The sequence below is a fragment of the Pectinophora gossypiella genome, chromosome 23, assembly GCF_024362695.1.
Source record: "Pectinophora gossypiella chromosome 23, ilPecGoss1.1, whole genome shotgun sequence".
Lineage (NCBI taxonomy): Eukaryota > Metazoa > Arthropoda > Insecta > Lepidoptera > Gelechiidae > Pectinophora > Pectinophora gossypiella.
In genome coordinates, this window is record NC_065426.1 from 6,526,628 (window position 1) to 6,554,190 (window position 27,563).

General features: G+C 37.3%; 1 protein-coding gene, 2 long non-coding RNA genes and 1 pseudogene across 3 annotated transcripts in view; 3 read left to right on the forward strand and 1 right to left on the reverse strand.

The window, feature by feature from the left end:
• The first annotated feature begins 763 nt into the window (after positions 1-763).
• Positions 764-2,655, forward strand: LOC126377628 (uridine 5'-monophosphate synthase-like; annotated as a pseudogene).
• An 18-nt stretch (positions 2,656-2,673) lies between these two features.
• LOC126377637 (uncharacterized) lies at positions 2,674-4,143 on the forward strand. Its single transcript, XR_007567937.1, has 3 exons — positions 2,674-3,047; positions 3,260-3,382; positions 3,818-4,143. It is a non-coding gene; the product is annotated as an uncharacterized LOC126377637 (long non-coding RNA).
• A 1,605-nt stretch (positions 4,144-5,748) lies between these two features.
• Positions 5,749-7,392, reverse strand: LOC126377636 (uncharacterized). The gene is made up of 3 exons (XR_007567936.1): positions 7,036-7,392; positions 6,812-6,942; positions 5,749-5,869 (listed from the first exon to the last, which is right to left on the reverse strand). It is a non-coding gene; the product is annotated as an uncharacterized LOC126377636 (long non-coding RNA).
• A 12,019-nt stretch (positions 7,393-19,411) lies between these two features.
• LOC126377517 (uncharacterized) overlaps positions 19,412-27,563 on the forward strand; it is a 136,428-nt gene continuing 128,276 nt past the window's right edge. The window contains exon 1 of the mRNA XM_050025289.1: positions 19,412-19,476. Coding sequence (XP_049881246.1) covers positions 19,427-19,476 — 50 coding nt within the window. The 5' untranslated portion in view covers positions 19,412-19,426. The remainder of the gene's footprint in view (positions 19,477-27,563) is intronic.

Sequence of the window (27,563 nt, forward strand, 5' to 3'; positions counted from 1 at the left end):
AGATAAAGAAAGCGGGTGATTGTCACGAAAAAAATCTGACATCAATTTGTGCAAGAATGTACTCTGATTACATGAGATCCAAAAAAACAATCCATTAAAAAATAAAATAATAAATAGCACTACTCATCATGTTCAAATTCCCCTTCCAATTGAAAATAAATAAATTTTATAGGGTGAAAAGGGGAGGCGATTTAGGCTGAAAAAGGCTAAAATTGCTACAAAGCTACTATTTTTTTATTTTGGTTTTCCCCGAAGGGTAAGGCAAAGGGAACTATGCCCATACAGCCATGTCAAATTGAAAAATAGATTAATGATGAAAGGTGATGATGATGAAACCTAAGCCCCCACCCTCGAAGTAGACTCCTACTCCGAACCCCAAACGAATTAACTCAAAAGTCCGCATAAACTTTCGAGTTATGAAGCGGCTTCCTGCCACGAAGCGAAAATAGGCAGATACACTTTGTTTATTGAATACTCCGATATAATAACACTCGCGAATGTCTTCCGACTAACTTAATGCGATCATTAACCACAAAACACCATTTCGTATTAATTATTTAGATTATTCAATGAAGAAAGCAACTGTCCCGTTCCCGTTTCCCGCCAAAAAGTCCCAAAGCTACTAACTTCCAAGGCAAATCAATTTTAAAAAAAGAGCTGTCATGTTCTATAAGTGCAATTTCAACAGAGGTTTTTTTTAATGGAACATTTCCGCCTGATGCGTAGCATCCTAGCATCTCTACTTGGTCTGTGCATTTACCATAATCTACCTGAGGATTCTGTTCACACGTGTTCCTCTTCTATTCCATTTTAATTTAGTTTAAATTGATATAATAATAAAAATGGTATACAATAATAAACTTCAAGAACTAGCGCTTAAGCTGTTCAATATAGATGCTGTGAAATTTGGTGAATTTATGACGAAGATCGGCATAAAGACACCGGTGTACCTACTTGGACTTGAGGGTTATAGTCAGCTATCCGGCTGTTATGGTAAGAAATCATACCCAATTTTGTACATTATGATTACATGTGGATGGTATTCTAGTCTATTATGTATACGGTTTAAAATTGGTTACTCTTTCTAGGACTTAATATCTACATTAGCAATCTATATGAGTTCGCTGTAAAAGACAGTAAATGCGATCATCTGTGTGGAGTGCCGTACACTGCATTACCGGTCGCGACCTTGTTGAGCGTTCAAGCCACAAAGCCTATGTTGATGAGGAGAAAAGAAGCCAAGTCTTACGGTACCAAAAAAATAATAGAGGGCCATTATAGAGTTGGTCAAAAGTGCCTTATCATTGAAGATGTGATCACTTCTGGTTCCAGTGTGATGGAAACTGTAAAAGATCTGCATAATGAGGGTTTAGTATCCAATGAGGCAATTGTGATTCTCGATAGAGAACAGGGACGGAAAGAGAATCTTGAAAATAATGTCCAAGTTAAATCTCTATTTCTTTGTCTGGTTTGATTGAGATATTGTTGGCAAATAAAAAAATAGATCAATCAAGAAATAGCCACTAAAGTCCATGATTACCTGAAAGGTACTAAAGCTCCTTCAACAGGTAATTATCACAATTTAAATTTATTTAAACAAGTTGTCTAAGAAATTTATTATGTTTGCTTATTTCTTGTGATGTTTGTGGAGATTATATAATGTTAATACCTAGATAACATTAATAGCCTTCGTGGTGTGTATCAGTATTTACATAAATTTTATTTGCTTTTTCTTTTGCAGTACAACCAGTAAACCGAATGGCTTTTACATAGATATGAAGATAGATCAGAGCTAGCCACCCATTGTGAAGCAGCTATTCACCATAATGGCTTCTAAGAAAACCAATTTATGTTTGTCCGTTGACTAACAAAACAACAACACACAGCGAAAATCCTTGACCTGTTAGAAAAAGTTGGCGAACATATCTGCTTAGTGAAAACCCATGTGGATATTATAGAAGATTTTTCAGAGGATTTTATAAGCAGTTTGAAACAATTGGTAGCACAGCTTAACTTTTTAATACTGGAGGACTGTAAATTTGCTGATATTGGCAATACTGTTCTACAGCAATATTTAAAGGGTGTTTACAAGATTGGAGAGTGGGCAGACTGTGTGACTGTTCATTCCTTGCCTGGAGAGGGTATTCTGAAGGTTCTTAATGGATCTAGTAATGGCGTCAGTAGAGGTGTTTTCTTGGTGGCGGAAATGAGTTGTGAGGTAATTTAAACTGATTTGTTGAACCAATTTGTGTTTTCAATGTAAAATTATGATATAATGAACTTTGAAAAAGAGTAGTCTAATGTAAATTTTATGCTTTTTCAGGGAAATCTAATTACATCGGAGTACTCAGTAGCTACAGTCAAATGGCTGAAAAGTATCCAGACTTGATCACAGGGTTTGTTTGCCAAAAGAAGGATACAACCCTCCAACCCTGGCTTGATCCAGTTGACTCCCGGTGTCCAGCTGGAGAGCTCTAAGGATGACCTGGGAGAGATCTGCAATACCCCTGAGAAGGTAGTTGTGGAAAATGGGGGGGACGTTATGGTGGTGGGAGGGGAATAGTCGCTGCTAAAAGCCCAGAAATTGAAGCCGTCATCTATAAGGATGCTCTTTGTAAATGTTACTTGAAGAGAGTTTCTGGCAAAATAGAATAAAAGAATTGGCTTGATATTCTTTTATTATAAAGTTTGTAGAATTAGATTGATTGCACAGTATCATTCCTAAAAGAGTACAAAGTTTATTAGAACTAAAATAATATGAATAATTAGTACTATTTTGCAGTTTAAGTTGTGCATTTTCCTAGTGTTTTACTTGCAAGTATGTAATTGTATTATCTTGAGTATTGAAAGTTGGTGTGCAGTTGTTACAAAGTTTATAGGTATCATATTATTATGTTATGTATAATAGAAAATAATTGTAAATGTAAGCAAAATACACTTGATCCCGCTCTGGGTAGATACCTTACTTGTTGGTTTATTCCTTTAGATTATTTCAAAATACTTTATGATGTGAACCAAACAAAATCACCAGTTAGCAGTAACAAAAGGTGGGCTAAAAAACTTCTTTTACAAGCTCTTTACTGCTTTATCTCAGTTTCCACGAATATCATGGCATGCTAAATGTACTGGGAATGTGACGGAACCCACATTTTTTGTTTACATCCTTCTGATCATTATATTTGTTTCAGTCCAACCCATTAGGAAATGTAAGCATGAATTGATGTATGTATGTATTCTAAATAATCCTTTTTTATTTCAGGTGATAAATCTTTGACTTTGACGTTTGCAAGTAGTCCTAATAGCCACTGCATCCTGAATTGTAATTATGAGCCACCAATAACAAAAAAGATGTCTGTGACATGGATCCCTAATATTCTCTCAGGTATGTAAGTACATTAAATATGAATGCAAATCTGTCTACCTATGAGTTATATATATAACAGCCTCCTTGGTCTAATGGTTCTCTAACCATAGCTCACAATCTGGAGATCCGGGTCTGATACCCAATGGGGACATAGTCAAAATCACTTTGAGGCTGTCAAGGTCCTTTGTATGGATAGGAAATTGCAGGCTTGAATCATCCAATTGTCTAAAGAAGTCAGATGATTCTGTGCTTCAGAAGGCACGTCAAGCAGTTATTCCCGGGCTATTTAGGCCAAACACCGTCACTAATCTGCAGTCGAGCAGCATATAGTATGCTTCGTACCCCCTCCAGTTGATTTAAGGGATGCCTATGCCCAGCAGTGGGACATAATAAATAGGCTATTTATGTTTGTTTCTTATTAGAATAATTATCTAAGCATTATACTTGTTTTAGATGGTGACGAATAAAAAAAGAAGAACCCAGGAGTATAAAAAATACTTACATACATACCTACCATTGTGGTGCTGTACATACATACATAGTCACACCACCATACCAGGATGGACTGAGCCAAGCACTACCAAGAAGACCAACTGCAGCCTCTTGTGATGGACATAATGACCAGAGTGGTGACAGATAAGCAACCCATCACAAATATAAATATTTCTTTTTTCTGTGCAAGTTTTGATGTTATAAATAAAATACAATCAAAAAGTATTTGTAAAAAGTATGTTTTATTACTAGTTTAGTAGGGAACAGAAATAAAATAAATAAACAAAGGGTATAGCGAGGTAAGGAAGACGAAATGGCCCCCATGGCCCATGACGGAATTATCATTTGTACTGGTATTGGCACTCTAAAAGAATACGAAATGTAAGGTCGTTGACCCCTGACCTTGACCTGTCTTTGAGATATTCGAGAAAGTTCGTACGCGCGCCGAGTTTTTTCAAAATTTTTTTTCCGAAAAACTATAAAAGCTAGAAGGATGGGACCAATTGCGTATAATTAGGGATACTTTGAAAAATATTCTGTATTTTTTTCAGAGTTCTGGTGAAATGACAACTGTGCAAAATAATTAAACAAAATATAAATATATTTTATTAGTACTGTTCTATTATGTTTACCGCGCCAAAAAAAATATATAATACTCTTTGATTTATATACTTACACCACACAAAAACTGATCAAAATCAAAGAGGCGCTTCTTGAGTAATTATGAATTTACTTAGTGTGCGTACGGCTGGTAGGAACTAATTAAAGAGGTCGTTTTTAGATTAATTATTATAATTACATGTTAAACAGAATTTTAATCATCATCATCACTATTTTCATTTATTACAACATTGATTGCATCATTTGAAAATATTTTCGACAGAATTTCAGCAGGACGTAAAATGCGAGATAGATATCTCGCATGAGCTAAATAATATAATTATTACACTTGCGATATATGAAAATCGACTTGCGAAAATCGTATTTTGGGCAAAAGAAAACCCATTTATGCAAACTGTTTACAATCTGTACTACGAACGGGTTTATAGTTGATTTTGCTGGGCCAATTTATGGTACGGAAAATGATGCCACTATTATGAAGAAAGTGCTACAGGATGCTAAACTTAAAACTCTAGTTCGTAGTACAAATTGTAAACGGTTTGCATAAATGGGTTTTCTTTTGCCCAAAATACGATTTTCGCAAGTCGATTTTCATATGCCGCAAGTGTAATAATTATATTACTTAGCTCATGCGAGATATCTATCTCGCATTTTACGTCCTGCTGAAATTCTGTCGAAAATATTTTCAAATGATGCAGTCAATGTTGTAATAAATGAAAACAGTGATGATGATGATTAAAATTATGTTTAACATGTAATTATAATAATTAATCTAAAAACGACCTCTTTAATTAGTTCCTACCAGCCGTACGCACACTAAGTAAATTCATAATTACTCAAGAAGCGCCTCTTTGATTTTAATCAGTTTTTGTGTGGTGTAAGTATATAAATCAAAGAGTATTATATATTTTTTTTGGCGCGGTAAACATAAAAGAACAGTACTAAAAAAATATATTTATATTTTGTTTAATTATTTTGCACAGTTGTCATTTCACCAGAACTCTGAAAAAAATTCAGAATATTTTTCAAAGTATCCCTAATTATACGCAATTGGTCCCATCTTTCTAGCTTTTATAGTTTTTCGGAAAAAAAATTTTGAAAAAACTCGGCGCGCGTACGAACTTTCTCGAATATCTCAAAGACAGGTCAAGGTCAGGGGTCAACGACCTTACATTTCGTATTCTTTTAGAGTGCCAATACCAGTACAAATGATAATTCCGTCATGGGCCATGGGGGCCATTTCGTCTTCCTTACCTCGCTATACCCTTTATTTTGTGTTTCTTCTACATCTGTGAGGTTTATTTGGGAACATTCACCAGTTTTTTCAGTTAAGGCCCTTGTTATCCTCCCATTGTTATGTAATCTGCTCGTTGTCACTCACAACTCCCAAATCTGAAGAGAAAACAAATATTATAAATGCTGTATACACTTCCATCTCTCTAAACTTTAATAAATCAAGACAACATGCAGTCAGTTTTTTAAGATAGATACCAGTCCGTTACCTACATACATACATAAACAGCCTATATACATCCCACTGCTGGGCACAGGCCTCCCCTCAATCAACCAGAGGGGGTATGGAGCATACTCCACCATGCTGCTCCAAAAAAGAAAAACACCGTAAAAACACCTCCACCAACCCGCATTGGAGTCCATTACCTAGCCCATTATAATACTGAAGAAGATCCCTTCCTTAGTTACTATTCTTCTTCTATCATGTGAGTTTTGAGATGGATTACCAACCTCATCAACCCTGGTGTCTGGGTTATTATTGAGCCGCCAAGGGTCCGCCTAGTAAGTAGTAACCAAGACCAACAGCTTAACATGCCTTCTGAAGCACTGATCATCTTACATTTGGACAATCAGGTGTTCAGCCTGTAATGTCCTAGCAAAACAAGGAATACAAAGCAAATTTTTCTCCACCAGGATTCGAACCCGGGACCTCTGGATTGTGAGCACAACGTTCAACTACTAGACCACGGAGGCCGTTATGTGTTTAGTTACTATGACTGGCATGATAAACGGTTTCATACATAACAGGCAAATTCACAAAGAGAGTCTTGACTCCGTTACTAATTACTTAAGTACCTACATAGGCATTTCATTAGATAAGTAAGCTACGTCAAGGGCCTTTAGTCTGGGACACCCGAATAGTCACAGCAGCAGGTTGATGAGGTTGGTCATTGATCTTACAAACCACATTAGAGAAAAAAACAGGATTAGCCGTTCCTCATATCTGGCCGTCCTAGGCCTGAGCCTAATCAGCCGTAAAGGAAATCCACTTACAACGAGCAACACTCACTTAAATATATTTTTAACTAGGAATATGCTTACATGTTGCCATTGCTCCAAGATGCATCAAAATTCTTCCATACTATTGTTTTATAAACATTAAAAGAGTTCATCCTCTTATTGATTTTCTTTATAATTATGTCATCCCACTTAAGGTTTCTGTCAAGTATTGCCTGAAAATTAGTAAAAAATCTGATTAATACAAGTAACTCAGATTAATATGATGTCTACAAGTTCTTCTATGACATATTTTTTCGATCACTCACCTCTTCATCACTAAATTTGTAGTGCAACTGCTCAGGAGGAAATCTAATACAATCACTCCTGTCTTCAAAACTTCGTGCTCACCTCATGCCGGACTTTCTCTACTTGGTAATTTAAGGCTTTTTACGTGTACGAATGAGTCCATATTAAAAGAGCTCAAGATCACGACGCGGCTCTCCTCAATATGCCGGAATCGTGCCCTAAGCTTCTTCGGACATATTATGCGGTCTCCGAAGCACAGTCTGGAGAAGCAGATCATCTTTGGGCAAATAGATGGCAAACGTGCGCGAGGAAGGGCGCCTACGAGGTGATCTGACATCGTGAAGAAGACGATGGGCGGCAGCATACAGAGGGCGGTGCACGCAGCATATAGCCGTACCAAGTGGAAAACCATATTACCATAACCTGTGGTCGCGATCCTCACTTCTACATATATCTTAATATATAGGATAGTTGTCTATCGATCGGCAACACTAATCGAAATTCTCGCAACCAAGGACCAAGTATTTCAATGATTCTAATAGGTACTTGGTCTTTGGTGCTGGTTTTCCCTTCGGGGGTTGGAAGGTCAGACAGGCGGTACCTTTTTTTTAAATTAGAACTGTTAAATTTCAAGTTAGGGATATTAATTTAATATTATTATTTTGATAAATCATCTACCCAACGGATAGGCCTATCGATAACACGTTTTTGGCGATACTATTGATAAGCAACGATAGCATCGATACTAAAAAAAAACTGTTATTGGTTAAATGAGTGGATGGGATTTTTTTTACAATACTATCGGAATTAAGGACCCTATCGATCGTACAAAACTATCGATAGTTCGATCGAAAACTATCGATAGGGCACTATCGCGGCAACACTACTATACACCATATTATTAAATTATTATGCGAGTAGAATAAAAGGAAAATTCTGTACCGTCGGCAAAGACCTTGTATAGAATATACAAGGTCTTTGACCGTCGGTGAAAAGTAATACAAGTCCAAAATTCAAGTTTTGAGAAAATCGAGTTTAAAGTTAAAAACATTCTAGCTCGCGACTTATAAGGAATAATGGAACAGAAGTTAGATGTGTCGATAGGTGATGATGGAAGGTTTCTTTTCTAATATTTAGAACCTAAACAGAAATGGTAGAGGATCAAAATAAATTACATGTATCAGTTGACACCAACTTTTATACTGTGTAAATTGATACAAGTCTAGTTATACCTTTTTACACACATAACTATACAAAAGTCATCGTTGATATATCATATTTCAATTAATAATTTTACAGTCTTATTCTACAAAAAACAAAATGTCTTGGAAGAAAGTTTATTTCATAAAGTTGTAGAAAGGCAAAATTCTATTTATTTTCTTTAAAAAGTAAAGAAACGTAACTTATATCAATTGACACAAACGATAAAGTATAACGAATTTGTGTCAAGTGGTTTAACATGACTTATTTTTTCGGTTTTATTGTGTAAAATGATACATGTTTTTACGAATTTCTAGTAATAAATACATATAAAGATGGTACACGTATATATAGTGTAAGGTGGCGATAATAAGATATTTTTGTTATGAAAACTCTCAAAACTCATAAATAACCAGTCAAAACCACCACTGCTGCTCACTACAAACACATTTTGTCCACTACACTACGCCCCTAATCGAAACCACTTTTGGTTCATTTTTGCAGTCAAAATCTTACAAATTCAATTATGATAATATTTCCACTCCTAACAAATGAAGGTAAGAGGAATCATATTAAGACTGGTCATTAAGAATGTTTCGGGCTAGCCTGGCAGTATGGCCTGAAGATAAAGGTGATGTACCTACGTACTTTTAAACCAAAATCACACAAACCGGTAAGTGTTACTTCTTTCCTGCTGAAACTATTTAAAAGATCACAACTCATTCCACAATCAAAATCCCCTAAGGTAAAGTAACATTCTATATTTCGAATTATCAAAATTCCCGGTCTAATGGGAGCCCGCAACATTGACAAAACGATAAACGGAGTCGAATCAATGTCGACGATAAGAATAGGTAGTGAAAATGAAGATCATTGGTTCACCTCCAAACCTATAGGTTACACAGGGCTATCCTCAGGGTAGGTTAGGGTAGGGGTCTTATGGTTAAGCTAAATGAGCTCGTTTCCGCAAAACTCTACACGTAAGCACACGTGGGGGACTTTCCGCGTATCCTCGCATATGGACCACTATTGTGTAGTGGGCAAACTTTCCACTATATCATCATCATCCTCCTGCCCTTATCTCACTCTAGGTGGGGTCGACACAACATGTATGGGCAAATGTCTCATCTTCTATCGTGTGGATTGTGAGGTGAATTACCAACCCCATCAACCCTGGTGTCAGGGTTATAACTGAGCCGCCATAGGCCCCTGACTTGACTCAATGAATACTCGAATGTCTCATAATATGTAATGTTATTTTAATGGGCTCAGTTTTCCGCATAAACGCAAGTGGTCCATTATGCGTGCTTTTATTGACTATGTAAGCCTACTAACTCCTTTCAGAAGCTCAAATACCTCCTGGGATTTTTACAAACTTTGTGACCTGGTTTAATTAAGGGGTTGTGCCTGTGGTGTTGCCAATTATTTATTCTAATCTAATCTATCCTACAAGATCCCACTGCTGTGCAAAGGCCTCCCCTTCCTCTTTCCATTTTTCACAGTCCTGTGCATAATTCTCTCTTATGTAATCAAAATACAGAAAAAAATATTACTGGTGGTGCTCAAGAGTTCAGAGTAGTTATTCCGTTTATAAAAATGAGGTAGCTCGACAAATTTACACCATTCAACGTGTTTGAGAAACTGGTAATCTTCTCTTGAGAAGATGTGGCAGATCCCGATGCTGCCGATGCCGAGCTGGATCCCAGTAGGACCTTAAACCCAAAAGTATGTACGATCATCTACGGCTGTGTAGGTTCAAAAATACCACTACCGGCGCTTGCATCAAAGATCTAACCAGCGTGTATTGAATGGCTTGCATATTAATTGGAGCTCGATAATATTTGGAGCCATTATTTCACGTCTACAACCTCCTTAGCAATGAAGGCAGCGTTCAATCTGCCACCGCTTAACCTGCATGTAATCAAGAAAACTATGTAAACAGCTATGCTTCGAGCTAAGGGAAGGAGACTAACGACAGTTATGACAAATCTCAAATACCTCTTGACTAACCCTACCATGGTGATAACGACGCCATGATCAGGACCCACAACTTATTGAGGTACTGTAATTAAGTACTACAAGGTGGCTATAGCAGAAAGAGAAAAAACACGGTTTGGTCTGAAGTACTAACTTAACCTATACCCATTCGCAATGCGGATCAGATATGGTTTGCTGTGGCTCTAGACAAAATGTCTTCCCATAGACAGGTTTATGCGGAGGTCACCCTAGGATACACACTGGTGGCGACCCGCAGTGAAGCAGCGTGGTGGAGTATGCTCCATACCCCCTCTGGTTAATTGAGGGGAGGCCTGTGCCCAGCAGTGGGATGTATATAGGCTGTTTATCATGTATGTGTGATCATACATAAAAATATAATATTAATAAAATATTATAATATTGTTTTTACAGGCTTCAACACAATAACAACGAAACTAAAAGAGATGTATCAAATGATAACATTGGGAGGCGATGCTGAATTAGAGTTGGTCGACTCTCTGGATCCGTTTACCGAGGGAATCATCTTCAGGTAAACTTTTTTTTTATTCAACATTCTTACGGCATTAAGTTTCAGAAGGTTCTTAAGTCACATAATTGACTGACTTAATGACGCTTCAAGGAGACGAAGGCCTCCGTGGTCCAGTGATTTATGCGTTGGGTTTACGATCCGGAGGTTCCGACCAAGTTAATCTTAAGTGCAAGTATGGTATAAGAAAACCAGGTATGCTCAATCCTATGACAAGCCGCCATTGTCAGCCCTTGATGACGTCAGTGTTACCATTAAATTGGTATCTCCAACATTCCAAAGACGTATAATTTATTATTGGAAAATAAGTGAATTACTAATGTATTAATGTATTTTACTAATGTAGGAACAGCCTCCGTGGTCTAGTGGTTAGAGCGTTAGGCTCACGATCTGGAGGTCCGGGTTCGATTCCCGATGGGGACATTGTCGAAATCACTTTGTGAGACTGTCCTTTGTTTGGTAAGGACTTTTCAGGCTTGAATCACCTGATTGTCCGAAAAAGTAAGATGATTCCGTGCTTCGGATGGCACGTGAAGCCGTTGGTCCCGGCTATTAGCCGTAAAAACACCTCCACCAACCCGCAGTGGAGCAGCGTGGTGGAGTATGCTCCATACCCCCTCCGGTTGATTGAGGGGAGGCCTGTGCCCAGCAGTGGGACGTATATAGGCAGTTTATGTGTGTACTAATGTATTTAATTACTATTATTTGCGACATATATAAAAATCATTAAAACTGTACAGTCATGAGCAATATAATGTACCCATTTTAGGACTCTGTCGCACTAACATATTTGACATTTAGTGAGACTTACAGTTCAATTTGTCAAAAAAGTTAAAATGCTCGTGACCGTACGTAATTCTTTTACTAAAAGTTCATTGGACGTGGGTAATTTATTCTTTACGAAATGGTAACGTAGGGTTGGATGACGTCAGCTGGGCTAACCTTGAAATGCCAGCTGTCAGTTTTGAGCATACCTGGTTCTCTTATACCATGACACAGTAAATAATAAAAAAAATATATTAAATAATAATTATTTTTAAAATCTTGTCTGTTTATTCCAGCGTCCGGCCTCCCAACAAGTCTTGGAAGAACATATCAAACCTCTCGGGCGGTGAGAAGACTCTCTCGTCTTTAGCGTTGGTGTTCGCGCTACATTACTACAAACCTACTCCCCTATATGTGATGGATGAAATAGACGCAGCGTTGGATTTCAAGAACGTGTCGATCGTCGCCAATTATATCAAGGTGAAATTATAAAGTACTCTTCTTTCTTTATAAATGATTATCACGTGCTCAGCGGTGGTGGAAAACATCGCGAGGAAACCCACATACCCGAGAAATGCATTTCGGAGGTGTGACCTAGCCTGTATTGGGCTGGTTTTCCCTTCTAGGGTTGGTTGGTCAGACAGACAGGCAGTCGCTTCTGTAAAAAACCGGATCTGTCAAATCTTCAGGTTAGGTAAGCGGACCCTGTGAAAAACGGGATAACGCTAGATGATTATTCTTTCTTTATTTGTTTAATAATTTATTGTACACAGGATAACACAGAAACACAATAGGATAACATGAGGAGACATAAGGCATAACTTATTTCTAACATAATTTTCTTCCAGTAGGCCTGTGATTTTTTCTTTGCCAACAAAAAGTACCTCTGACTATCCCAATTGGGGATGTTTTCGTGATCCTGATGTGTCAATATTTCAGGAACGTCGATAAACATTCAATTTTCCGAGTAGGATGGATATATAAGCTTAAAAATAAGTGATTCCTGTTGTAAGGTCAACTAAGGAATGATTTACGTCTACACCTGACAATTTATGAACTTAGCTACCCCTAGGGATTAGCCCCAAGCGCCTATAGTCTGTTTCAAAAAGATTTTAACACGTTGACAGTCCAGTGATCCATATACATGACGGATTAGCTCTAAACGTTCGTGAACCATACACGGTCACTAAGAAACGATCAGGGGCCTGTTTAATAAAACTTCAATTGTAAATTACAATGACAATATGATGTACATTGCGGAGTGTGTGATCACGAATATTTTGCAGTTTCATATTAGCTACGTAATGAACACCAAAGAATACTCGAATGTCGTAACGTAATGAACACCAGTTGATTATTGACTTAATAAATATATACGAATTATATATTTATTAAGTCAATAATCAACTGAGATTAACAAGTAGGTACTTATTAAAATCATTATCAATAGCCCGGTCAATAAAGGGGTTGTAGAGTATGTGGGAGGAATCCTATGATTTTTCTTCAGGAATGTGTTCCGGAACACATTCCTGAATGTGTCCTTATTTATGGAGTTAACATAGTAAAAATTCCCACGTTTACATGGTGTCATTTCCGTAACTTAATGTTTACCAAACCATACAAAAATATAAAATATCGATATTTTTGTATGGTATTGGTCGTTCGATTTACTTCTCACTTTTTATTCTAAATTCCTCTCCAAAATTAAAACTGTGAGAATTTTTTTGACAAAAAGATAATTATAAATAACCCAGTTATACAATATCAAATAATTAACTTGTCAAACAATTTTTATTAATAACTGTCTTTAAAAAAATGTTTTGTGTTGCGGAATGGGTGTAGGTCAGAGATACCAATTTTGAGTTTTTCGCTGATATCTCAAAAACGATGCGTCCTAGAGAAAATAACTTTATATTAATTTAAAGAACATTAAATTGTCTACAAATTTGTGAATATAATATTTTTTTGATATTTCACCCGTTTTCGAGCTACACGCTTAGGAAAAAAATAATTTAATATTGAAAAGTGTCAGTGATCGAATCACCCCAAAAAGCAGATCTTGGGTCCATCATCTCTTATTTTTGAAACAAAGACACATTTTGTGCCATGCCCATTGCCCATCATCATCCATAGACCTCCATCATCTTCCATTAAACAAAAAGACTCATGCTTGATTCTGAAGATAGGAGCTATTATCGATTAAAACATGAGATAGGAGTTATTTATTTCTGTAGAAAGGAGATATTTTTATAAAAAATATTGCAACATATAAAATCTTTATTTTAAGAGCTATTTCTATTCATCGAAAATCACCCTAAAAGTAGGAAATATACAACGGTGATCTTGCCAGCCAACGTAAAATTAAATTTCGCAACGAACTACATCAAAAAGTCGATTTGCCTAAAAATGTAAGATAGGAGTATTTGCTTCTTCCCCGTCGATAGGTTATGATGATTTCTTAACATTTCTACAAAGAGAATCAGGTCCAAATTATGATGGTAGGGAGTACTATTTCATACGAGATTATTGACATTAGTTACAAACTGAAGTATGCAAGCATTCCCCAGATAATAGGTATTTTCAAAACGTCAAGCTAGCGGGATCAAAGAACTGCCTTTATAACTTTGGAACCGTTGAAGTACTACTTTCGGTATTTTGCAGGGGGTGAGTACTATTTCGGTACTATTTTTTGGCGTTTAAATCAAAGCGAAAGACCTTGTCGTTAACTCTCGCCAAATTTCGCTCACCGTCAAGCTAGCAAGTGCAATAAAACATGGCTATAAATCCAGAACCGTGATGGTACTAATTTTTTTACAACAGGTACTATTTTTTTCAATAAGAGTACTATTTTTTGGTATGGTCAAATTATTTTTTCGTGCCCATTTTTTTTTGAGGCCGCTAGCTTGACGCACACGATATTTGTCGCGTCTATGTCGGTAACGTAAGCCTAGTCGCACTTTAAGTACGAGTTTTACTGGTCTATGACGTCAAACTCGCACCCAGTGTGCGCGCTCCTATAGTACTTGGAAGGTTGGGACTTTAAGCTGTATGCACTGTATGACTGCGACCTTAATATGCTAGAGTTCACCTCTAAGCTCTTAATGTTAGGATTGCTACTGCGCGTTCGTACGGAAAAACAAGTCTATTTCATATGAAAACGTGTCCAAAGTGCGGCAGGCCTAACTCATTATGTTAAAATACGGATGTTCCATCAACTAACCATTAGGCACCTAATACAATGCGTGTTTCTGAAAGCACGTTACTACTTACTGATATAAGTAAGTAGTCGGCGAATTAACTCCACCCACTCCATTCCATCTACGGACGACTAGATGTCGGCAGGCATTTCATCCTTATGTTGTGGATATGTCGTGGCCAGATCATAGAATTGATCATTTCATGATGTGCTCGATCATTTCATGATGTGCTCGATCATTTCATGATGTGCTCGATCATTTCATGAAATGGTCACATTTCATGAAATAGAATATCATTCGTTGGCCACATCATGATGTAGTTTGGCCAGATCAATGAACACAAAACGTTTGACGATATGAGCAACTAAATGCATGATTACTTCATGATATGGCCAAACGTTGGCAATCATATCGTAAAATTAGTAACATTATCCACCGATAGTGGTGCTGGTGTCGATTATATTTAAAACTTGATTGATATTATAATCGATGAATCAATGTTATTGTTCAATTTTCCATATCGAATAGGTACATAATTTTGAACTTAAGAAATTAATCGACTATTCGCATTTTTATTACACCACATAGCATGGACACCGCCTACATTAACAATATGGCCAAACGTTGATTGATATATCATTAAACGTTGACGTTTCAACGATTTGGTTAACTTAAGTTGGCCATTTCATGAAATGGTCGACCACATCATGAAATGATCAATTTTACGATCTGGCCACGACAGATATACCATGCGCGTTTTGCCTCTTCCATTTTGATGCGAACAGCAACTGGAACTGTCTGCCGTCGTCTGTTTTTCCAACTTGTTATAATCTGAGAGCCTTCAAGGCTGGAGTGAATAGGCATTTGCTAGATAAGCGTGATCCACCTTAGCCCACATCGTTATTTACCATCAGGTGAGATTGAGGTCATATGCAAGCCTATTATTAAAATAGAAGTATTTAAATGAGCCATGGCAAGGGTTGTTTGGCGCCTCAATAATAAACCTTGACACACGGGTGATGAGGTTGGCCATCCACCCAGCCACATAGTAGTAGAAAAACTAATGGAAAATCACCATCAATTTATCGTTAATTTCTTCTTTTACAGACATATCAAGACACGTGTGTTATATATTGAATCCTTGCAAACATTATATCCAATGTAACAGTTAGTACTAACCAGATAGTAACGCATTTGTAATAATACTTTACATGAATTTATGTCTTTTAACTTCTTGTGGCCGAGATTTCCAGACACAACAGTTACAAAAGGCTTTGGATTTTAAAAGGACAGTCTGTCTGACTTTATTGAAGAATCAAGCTTTGAGAGTTGCTAAAGAGAATGGCCCTTAGTTGTCTAATGGTTAGTTGGTAATTTGAATACATTATTCTATCAATACGACAATGTTAAAGAAACTTGCAACAAAAATAACATTTGCTTATTACTAGGTACTATTCCATTATCGCAATGTTTAACAAATAAACGCATTTTGATGTACGAGAAGGAATGAGGGGCTTTGCAGGCTACGTTACTCAAAGACAATATAGATGGCGCTGTACAGAGGGGTTAAAAAGCAATTTGACATTTGCGCACATAAAAGTGAGTGCGCAATGCACACTAACGTCAAATAGCAATATTGCTTTATTAGGTGAATTGCCTCGATGTGGCCTTTTTAACCAACCAGATTTTCCTTCGTCTAACCTTTTAATTTCATGGATAGCAGATATATGAATTTTTTATCTTTGTTTTTTGGGTATAAATGATGACCCTTTTTATTACACCCAGGCACAGTTACATCTTCCACCCATTATTATTCTGATCAAAACAAAGAGAAGCAATATAGGTAGCGACATAATTCTGTACATGTGATCTAAATATCTGCTCATCATCATCAGCCCATTAACGTCCCCACTGCTGGGGCACGGGCCTTCCCTATGGGTGGATAGGGAGATCGGGCCTTAAACCATCACGCGGGCCCAGTGCGGATTGATGGTTATTAACGACTGCTAATGCAGCCGGGACCAACGGCTTAACGTGCCTTCCGAAGCACGGAGTAGCTCGAGATGAAAACTTTTTTTTTTATTTGTGGTCACCCATCCTATAACCGGCCGTTGCGAAAGTTGCTTAACTTCTACAATCGCAGACCGAGCGCGTTTATCGCTGCGCCACCGAGCTCCTCAACATTGTATTTTGGAATAATTATGTACCCGAGTAATGAGAAAATAGGTAATTGACAACATTTCATTTTTACTAAGGTGCCTTAAATCGAAAACCATTTCGAGATATTTCTATGATTTACACAAAACACATTTTTTTCAGATTTTTTAATTCAGTAATAATAGAAATATATTGAAAAATCCACGAGGTCAGAAGAGGAAGGCATAATAAGTTCAGACCTTTACATAAAAATTATAAAAAAAGTAAATGTCATACATAACATGACACTTTGTTTGCGACTTGTTTTAAATACGCATGCAAAGGTACATTACATTATACTGCCTTCATTCTATCAATGGCAGAATCCAATTTTCAAAAAATATTTTTTGTAACTTCTAGTGGAAAAATCTTGAAAAGAAAAAATACGTGTCTTCTATTTAAACAAGTACTTTCGAAATAGCACAAAAAAACCACGGCTTAAAAATTTGAAATGTTGTCAATTGTCACGTTAAAGCTGTACAACGCCATCTATATTGTTTTTGATGAACGTAGCCTGGAAGATCCCTCATTGACATTGAATTTGTAGGTTTTGCTAAATGGACTGTTGAATAAATATTGTGATATATTAAACGTGAGATATGTTTTGTGATTTGTAATTCTGTTTCGTCCATTGGCTGTAACCCAGTCTAATGTTATAAATTCGAAAGCAACTCTGTCTGTTGCCTTTTCACTCTTAAACCGCTGAATCGATTTAGATGAAGTTTGATATGGACATAGTTTGGGACATAAAGAACATAGGTTTTTACCCTGTAAATCACACCGTAAGGGTATGAAAAGGGGATGGAAAAAAGCGCGTGATAACCGGAGTCCGTGCATATAAAGTCGCGGGCGGAATGCTAGCAATCTACATTTTTAATTGCTATGGTTATTTATTTCACCATCACCAGCCCATTAACGTCCCCACTGCTGGGGCACGGGCCTTCCCTATGGATGGATAGGGAGATCGGGCCTTACCACGCGGGCCCAGTGCGGATTGGTGGTTATTAACGACTGCTAATGCAGTTATTTATTTATTTATTGAATTTCAAGTGACAAAATTGACAAAAGTAATTTTTTGGATTGAAAATCGCATGCGATCTTTTTTTTTCTTGGTAAATGTAAAGACGTTACTTGCTTTTGAAAAAAATAATTACAACACAAGTGTTTCGCATATTGAGTTATTTTTTAATACCATAGGAATGAGGGTTGCCAATATTTGTAGAAAATTTAACATCTTACTAATTTTGTGTATACACCTAGGTAGAATGGCTAGGTAAAATATATTTGGCTTTGCATAGGTATTTCCTCGATCTTATTTACAACACCATCACTTTAAAAACTTCCAGCATCTTAAAAGTTAGAAATACACAAAAATATTTATATAATGTTACGTGGATATGACTTAGTGTTAATATACATATTTGTATATAGAACAAAGATAATTGATCTATATGTATACAGGCGGTTTAAAATGGCGACATCGAAGCAATTCATTTAAGAAAGCAATATTGCTATTTGACATTTGTTTGCATTGCGCACTTACTTTTATATGCGCAAATGTCAAATTCCAATATTGCTTTCTTAGATGAATTGCTTCGATGTGGCCATTTTAACCCCCCCACCCTGGTATAATATAATATTCGTTACGAAGCATAGACCTCTTATAACAAATAGACTACCAAAAAGTAAAAAAGTAAAAAGTGACCGCGGTGTATCTTGCTACAAGCGACGGCGTGTAACAGCACTGTATAACTGATATTGCACTTTATTTGAACAGCAATAACACCTTCATCTGAGTGGAAATAATTTGCAAAATAAAATCGCTCATGCTTAAAACCGATTCGCACGTCACTTTTTATTTGACAGATAAAATAATGTGTTGCCATTATTACAAATAACATTTCCTCTAATATGTGTTATGCTTTTAAAAACAACTCATATTTTAATTTGTGACTGTGTTATGTATCTAAAAAAAAATCTAAAGCAAAAAGTTCTGATACGATAATTTGAATAATAACGATAAATACATCGACACTTCTTAATAATTTTACCATTTTATCATCAAATCGAGGTATTTTTATGTAATGGCAATATTTTAGTTACGTTCGGAAATCAACTCTTTGATTTTACTTTAAAAACTTGCGAGTTCGCGGCATTATTTGAAATAAGATCGGTGTGGACATAAGACTTTCTGGGTGATAAAATAGATACACTATAAGGCAAAACAATATAATTTATTTCCCAGAATATGGTAGGTATTGATTAATTATGTACAGATATTATTTACTTACATTTGAGATCAACATATTCGGTCGTTATATCGGCAAGAAAATGCATGGCATTTTTATATATATAATAATATACCCTCACTGTGGGTTCCGAATGGTAAGTAAGTAAGTAGGTCAATGACCCAAAACCAAAACAAAATATTCATAAGAAAATAACAATTTTGTACCTATTTTTTCTTTATTTCTTTAGGCCAGCTCAAGGGTAACAACTCTAAATCGGCGAGCATGCATTAAGTCTTTGATGAGAGTGGAAGAAGCCAAAGTGGTGTGGCAGGATCAGGATCGTAGTAGGTAAGTGGAATTCCGTAGTCTCTGTTTACCCCAACGGAAAATAGGCGTGATCTTAATGTGCGTGAAAATAGGAGTGAAGAAAGGAAAACATGAAACAGTAGGAGTAGGGCCCTGTGTTGGGAGGTTTTCTGGCCACGACTTTCCCTCAGCGATACAGCTTCCGATGTGGTTAATAGTTTTACAACCAGGTACATAATACGTAATTAAATTTTTGACGTTTAAAAAGCGCTATGTAAGCCAATTTTGAAGAATAAATATTTTTGTTTTTTTTTTTGTAAAAACATTTAACGCTAATGTCTGTTAGGGGATCGGTACCTAAGATATAAATTTTATTGATTTTATTGTTTGGCTGTTAAAAATTTAAGTTTTTTCTGGAATTATAGTCACTTCGTAGGACAGATGAGACCGATTTTTGTTTTGTTCATTTAAAAAAATTCTGGTTATGATTTGACGTTTGGCCATCATATTTTGTCCGAATCGTACGCATTGTCAAAATTTTCAATTTTGTATGGAATTATATTCACTACAACAGGAGATGTCCTGTTGTAGTGAATATAATTCCATACAAAATTGAAAATTTTGACAATGCGTACGATTCGGACAAAATATGATGGCAGCTTTACCCAGAATCGTGCACTTTATTTGACGGCTAAGGCAAGGAATAATGCCTTCTCTACCATGATGGACTATCTAATACACCTACTTATTCATGAGGCACAAGCCCTCGGAAAACGACTTATATAGCCTCTTTGTTTTATAGAACTCCCAAGATGATAATAAACAGACTATTCAATCGCCCAGTAATAAGTAGGTGTATTAGATAGTCCATCATGGTACCACTAGTGTAACTTTGTCTACCTCAAAAGGTATAATAAGGGTGGTACTACATTGTCTTAATTTCAAGGAATATTTGACCCACGGATCCCTAAAAACGTTGGAATTTATCTAGTACCTAAATTGCAATGTCGCGTGTTAAAATTCATTAATCCTTAGTCTGCAAACAGGCAATGAAGAGTATTTTTTTAATGAACATCATGTTGGTTTGTTTCATTAAATGCTTATTTTTATGTAAGTAAGTTTACATGCGCAGGCTCGCCCCCTATACTTTGCGGTCAAGTAGTCAATTCTTCCAGCCAAGAAGACAATTCTTCCGGCCAAGTATTTAATGCTTCCGGCCAAATAGTTTCATAAAAAATCGTTTAAATATTTTCGGACACGAAAATTTCTTCAAGCGGTTGATTTTTCGCTTCGGATTAGGTGAATCCATATAATATACAGGGTGTTAGTGACATCGTAACGAAAACTTTGAGGGATGATTCAGGCCATGATTCTGAGTTGATGTCAAGTGGAATTTTCCGTCGCAAAAGTATGGAACGTAAAATAATTTAAATAAGCTCTAAAATTTTCATGACTTCTCCGACAGGAAATTCCACTTGATATCGACTCAGAAACATGGTCTGAATCATCCCCTTCAGTATTCGTTACAGTGTCACTAACACCCATACCTACTTGTATGGCTACTGTATGTACTTGTATGGGGTGTAAGTGACATCGTAACGAATACTGAGAGGGATGATTCAGCTGATTATTTCCATCGCAAAAGTATAGAATTGAAAATAATTTAAAAAAACTAAAAAAATATCATGAATTTTGCGACGGAAAATTCCACTTGATATGAACTGAGAATCATGGTCTGAATCATCCCTCTGAGTATTCGTTACGATATCACTAACACCCTGTATTATGTATAGCATAGTATCATATAGCAAAACATCCATTTTCCACCAGCTATGTGTACTTCAAGAAATACTTGGCATCAATGTTACACCCCGGACACTTCATACAACCAAACTCGTTTTAGACAGACTCTTTATTTAAGAGCTGCGCTGTTGTCGGTGGATCAATCGCCTTCATTACTCCATAGATAGGGCGTGTAGAACGGTGGTTGCCCCAATCGCCTTCCGTTCCGCAGCACACCGACCAATTTCTCAATCGGTGATGTTCTAGCTAGAGCCCTACCAGAAACCATTTCCTCGGCCTCCAACCAGTACTGATACCGATGCTGCCCGGCATCAGGGGTGCGCTTTTGAAGTAGCGGAGCCTACTCGATACGTCACAGGATCGTCATAGAACCTAAGTAGCATTATATAAGTCAGCCCGTCCCAGTGAGCTATAGATATATGATTATCCTTCCATAGTATTCTCACTTTCCTACACAAGTATACTTTATTGCACCAAAATAAAAGAAAATACTTACAAAAGGGACTTAACTAGGTACATGGCAAATGGCGGCTTTATCGCTTAAAGCGATTTCTTCCAGACAACCATGAGGCGAGGAAATATGTAAAAAATAAAGGATAAAAGTAGGCATTGCCATTTCTTTCTTTCCAAAGTAGACTTGCCAAAACGACGCTACACAGTAACCACTCCAACACGTTCCAGTAGAATCGAATCATTCACTTTGTTTCAAGGCATGCAGGTTTCAAAGGAAATCGACATTTTGAATTGTGTCTTTGAGCAATTTTATAAAATTCAAAATAAAATGCGGTTTTTGATGACAGCTGCATCTGCTTACAGCGTTTTCAAGTCCTCTTTCAAAATGGAAAATTTTGATTTGTTTTGGTAAATAATTCTTCTTCGCACGAGGAATCGCAGCAAACGCCGCGACTGAAAAATAACTTGAAATACAGGAATCTCGGAATAACATAACATGAGCTCACGACTTCGTATATCTCAATTGGGGCAGTCACCCCCCCCCCCACCCCCACCTCACCAAGCTTTCTGTTAATCTGAGAATAACATCACATACATAGGATCACGACTATATTCTAATTTACCGAATTTTAGCTTCGTACCTTGAAGACTGCGAAAAGTCCTGTATAAAATTTCACCCCCTCTTTGAAGGAGTTGGGGGCAGAATTCTAAAAAAATGATGCACGATATTTTTTAGCCACAAATAGTCTGCATAAAAATTTTTGGCTTTCTACTTTGAAAATTGCGGAATGCTCCATACTAACTTCCACCCCCCATTTTAAAGAAGTTGGGGGTTAGAAAGAGACAAAATATAGCCTTTGTCACTCTCCATCTATTCAACTATCTCCACTTAATAATCACGTCAATTTGGCGCTCCGTTTTCCGTGAAAGACGGACAAACAAACATACAGACACATACGTACACTCCCATTTACGTATAATATTAGGATGGATTCTTCTTCTTCTTCTATTGTGTGAATTGTGAGGTGAATTACCACCCCATCAACCCTGGTGTCAGGGTTATTACTGAGCCGCCATAGGTACCTGACATGACTCATGTAACGACTACGTACTCACATCAGTAAGTAATAACCGGGACCAACGGCTTAACGTGCCTTCCGAAGCACGGATCTTTTTACTTGTTGGACAATCAGGTGATTAGTCTGTAATGTACTAACCAAACTAGAGATCACAAAGTGATTTTTGTGATTTGTCCCCACCGGGATTCGAACCCGGGGCCTCCGGATCGTGAGCACAACGCTCAACCACTGGCCCGCGGAGGCCGTTATTAGGAAGGATCCATCCTAATCAATCCATTAGGATGGATTAATATGACTTGTCAATTAGTTTCATTGAAATCCGCGGATTTCTTTCTGAACTGCGATTTACTCTTAGGCAGGTGGTAAAGATAAAATCCTACAGAATCTGTTTATTTATCAAGATAAAAGATAAGAAGATGTCGATTATGTTTTTAACTGTTTTGATAAGATAAAACTAAGTCCGCTTAGCAAGATCATCCGCATTTCAGTTGTAGGTAGTGAGTGTTTAGAGATATAAGGACTTTCCGTAAAAGTTGGTTGCGAGTGAGTGAATTTGAGTTGGGTTTTACCTTGTTGACAGAATAAGGAGAAGGTATGTTTACTTTCCTTGTTTGTTTTATGCCGGAATCTTATTTATAATTGAGTGACTCTAACAACCCTGAGAACTCAAGCCTGAATATAATTAATCCAACGCCACTTATTTTATACTTTTTCTGATTTTACTAATTGTGACTTGGCATCAATGAATTATTGATTATCCTTTTTTTGGGATAAGGAAACAGTAACATTATAATTACAGTTATGTTACAAATTCTCCGCCAAACAACCTCCGTGGTCTAGTGGTTAGAGCGTTAGGCTCACGATCTGCAGGTCCGGGTTCGATTCCCGGTGGGGACATTGTCGAAATCACTTTGTGAGACTGTCCTTTGTTTGGTAAGGACTTTTCAGGCTTGGATCACCTGATTGGCCGAAAAAGTAAGATGATTCCGTGCTTCGGAGGGCACCTTAAGCCGTTGGCTATTAGCCGTAAAAACACCTCCACCAACCCGCATCGGAGCAGCGTGGTGGCGTATGCTCCATACCCCCTCCGGTTGATTGAGGGGAAGCCTGTGCCTAGCAGTGGGACTTATATAGGCTGTTTATGTTATGTTATGTTACAAATTCTAATAGCTTAAAGCAAAGCAAGAAGCTAACTAATAGATTGAAGCAAGAGAAGTGTGTCAGGATCGAAGCAAATGGAATTCTATAGTCTCTGCTTACCCCGGTGGGAAATAGGCGTGAGTTTATGTATGTATGTATGTATGTTAAAGCAAAACTAATGTTAACATGCAATCTTAAGTGCAGTTTTTCACTAACAAAGTTGGCTCGACCTTTAGTATACATGGCAAAAACAATACAATAGATGGCGGTGTACATATTTTTCTTTGTTTAACCTTCTTATTCGTGGATAACAGACTTAAACAACTTTGTTTTGGGTTAAAAATGATGACCCTTTTTATTACACCCAGGCACAATTACGTCTTCTACCCATTATTATTCTGATCAAAATAAAAAGAAGCAATATAGGTAGCAACATAATTCTATACATAATGTGATCCAAATATCAAGCTACAATTATTTTTAAATAAGCTTCTGCCATTAGATTGTATTTTGGAATAATTATATACTCGAGTAACGAGAAAATAGGTAATTATCAAGTTAATTTTCTACATCGCCATCTATATTATTTTTAGGAAACGTAGCCTGGAAAGTCCTTTATTATATAAGATTTTTGCATTGTAAGGAGCTCGGTGGCGCAGCGGTTAACGCGCTCGGTCTGCGATTGTTGAAGTTAAGCAACTTTCGCAAAGGCCAGTCATAGGATGGGTGACCACAAAAAAAAGTTTTCATCTCGAGCTCCTCCGTGCTTCGGAAGGCACGTTAAGCCGTTGGTCCCGGCTGCAATAGCAGTCGTTAATAACCATCAATCCGCACTGGGCCCGCGTGGTGGTTTAAGGCCCGATCTCCCTATCCATCCATAGGGAAGGCCCGTGCCCCAGCAGTGGGGACGTAAATGGGCTGATGATGATGATAAATAAAATTAGATAAAACTGGAGTGGCCGCCCACCCTGGGTCACGATCCCATGACCCCTCTAGATCCGCGATGTGTGTGGGAGTGTAATTAAATATTGTTTTAGTTAAGTCTAAAGAAAACGAATAAGCCACCCGATTATTATTATTGCGTATGGCAGAAAAAAATAAAATATCCTGGGTGGATCATATATCCTGCTTAACCTCCTCTAACCAAGTCTCTGCCGCATCCGTCACACAATGCAGCTCGGCTATGCCACCTGGGAAACGGTGTAGAAGGCACTGGTTCACTATGTGAGATAGGGTTTGATCCGGGTGACTACATTCAGAGTATGGCGACTCCTTTAAGCCCCATTTATGTAGGTGATGGTTTTTTTCCATAGCTAGCCGATAATCTTTTAAGAGGGCGTCGTGCAAAGTCTGCCAAAACAGCCGTTACTGTTTTAAGGATTGAGAAAGTTACATATTAAATACTTATTTCTCGTCTGAGCGAAACGCACGACGGACTCTTAAGTACTTTTAGAAGTTGCCTTCTCTAGGTAGGTACGGTCACGAGTACTAGTATGTATACACTTTGAAATTGTCACATTAACTTTTTTGACAAATTAAACCGTAAGTCTCATTAAATGTCAAATATGATAGTGCGACAGGGTTCTAAAGTGGATACATGATAAGAAGTATGTTTAGATTATTGCCTACATACTTCTTGTATGTATTTTACTTTACGTAGGTACATATTTTAAACAAAAACATTGTGTACTATAGGTACGTATTGAGACCTATAATACCTAATTAATTAAGTTCTCAGATGTATTTGATCAGTCTTGAAATATTTTAATAAGCACGTATGTTTGAAAGTAATTACAATTTACCGTGTACGTAAATGGTTGTGTTTATTTACTAGACAGCTATCTAATAATTAAGTAGGTATAAAGTAATATATTATACGAAAGATAAACTCTGTATGGAGAGTCACATCAAACCAAGTATACGTATTGCACAAGACGGAATATTCCACTTGATATTAACTCAGAATCATGGTCTGAATCGTCCCCCTCAGTATACGTTAGAAAGAAAGAAAGAAACCTTTATTATAAAGAGACACCACAATCAAAACACATAATAAAAACAACTTACACGAGAAATACAAATAATTGAGTGTATGGACTGGTCAACGATGGTGGTGGTGTCCTTTATAAAAGGGCCTCAGTCAGCATAAGCCGCGGCGCGAGCCACGACGCTGGTATTCTGTGGATCCTGCTAAGTGAGGCACGGAAACCGTGTCTCCCACAAATACAACTTCAATGAATACATAATAATATTTATTTAAACTATGAAAATAAAGTAGTTTACAAAAACAGATATTAAAAACGTGTGTGTCTGCAATAATACTTATAAAACAATGCATATGAAACGATAAAGTAAACAAATAAAAATAAAATACGTTACGGTATCACTAACACCCTGTATAAAATATAATGTAGTATTATTGGGCACAGGCATTCCGCAGAGGTCCGTGATGCTCTATAGGCACAGGGCAAGCCACGTGATTGAGGGATCTCATCCTTTCGTGACGGACTTATAATGGGCAGTAATTGTAACCAGTCATTATATATTTCAACATGACGTTTATTTGATTCCGTGATAGTTCTGTTTGGAGACCGCATGCCAAGGGTTCGAATTTAAATTCAAATTCAAAAATATCTTTATTCAGTATTTTTTTTACCTTTGATGGGTTTGCTGGCCATAGAGGCAGCCAATCAGCTCGCGACACCAAACACTTCAGGACCCCGATACCGACCCCGCCGGCGTGGTCGACGATTTCCCTCATTCATCGCTTATCGCTATCGACCCGCTAGGGTCGATTAATTCTTTCAAATATTTCTCCTCTCAGACGATACCCTGAGCCGTGTAGATATGTCCGGCCAAGTAGTTAATGCCTCCTGCGGCAAATCTACAATAAGTCACATAAAAAAAATGTGTTTGTTCTTGGCCCCAGACTTGCCCGAAGGCATTGACGAGGCCTAAGATGAAGCGAGCTCGCCCAGAAGGTGCCTGTTCACTCTGGCCTTGAAAGAACCGGGTCATAATATATGCATTCAAATAGGTATACAGAAGACGGCAAAGAATTCCACTCCCTAGCAGTGCGCAAAAAGGTAACATAATTGCAATTTGACCGTCTTATCCGCCTAAAACTACTGCAGCTAGACTATCGCCGAGAATCCTTGCTCGGGTTTTAATCTAAACCATAGAATTAAACTTTCATATTCAAATTAATAAGTATACTTTATTGCACTTAGATAAAATCAAACCGATATCACGTGGTTTCCTGGTTAAAGGCTGGTGAGGAGTGGGTATTATATACACTCTTCTGCCTACCCGATTTCATCTCAGTCTACTATCTGTCGTATATTCTGTCGTATGGCTTCTGTAAGCCATACGAAATGAACTTAACCAGGGAGCAGATAATTGTCTATTTGCGTACTGTTGACGTGTCGTGTCGACGTAACAAACACGATGTATCTGAATGCTCGGTTATTTGTTTACGACGGTAAACTGGAACAGTCCTTGCAATCAATTTGACATAGGATTGAGAGAGATAGTCTACGACGCTGATTCGTTGAGGTGTTAAGAGTATTTACCTACTAATCAGTGTTTCAAGCCTTAACATACCAGTGCAAGTGATACGCGAATACTGAGGGGGATGATTCAACTCATGACTCT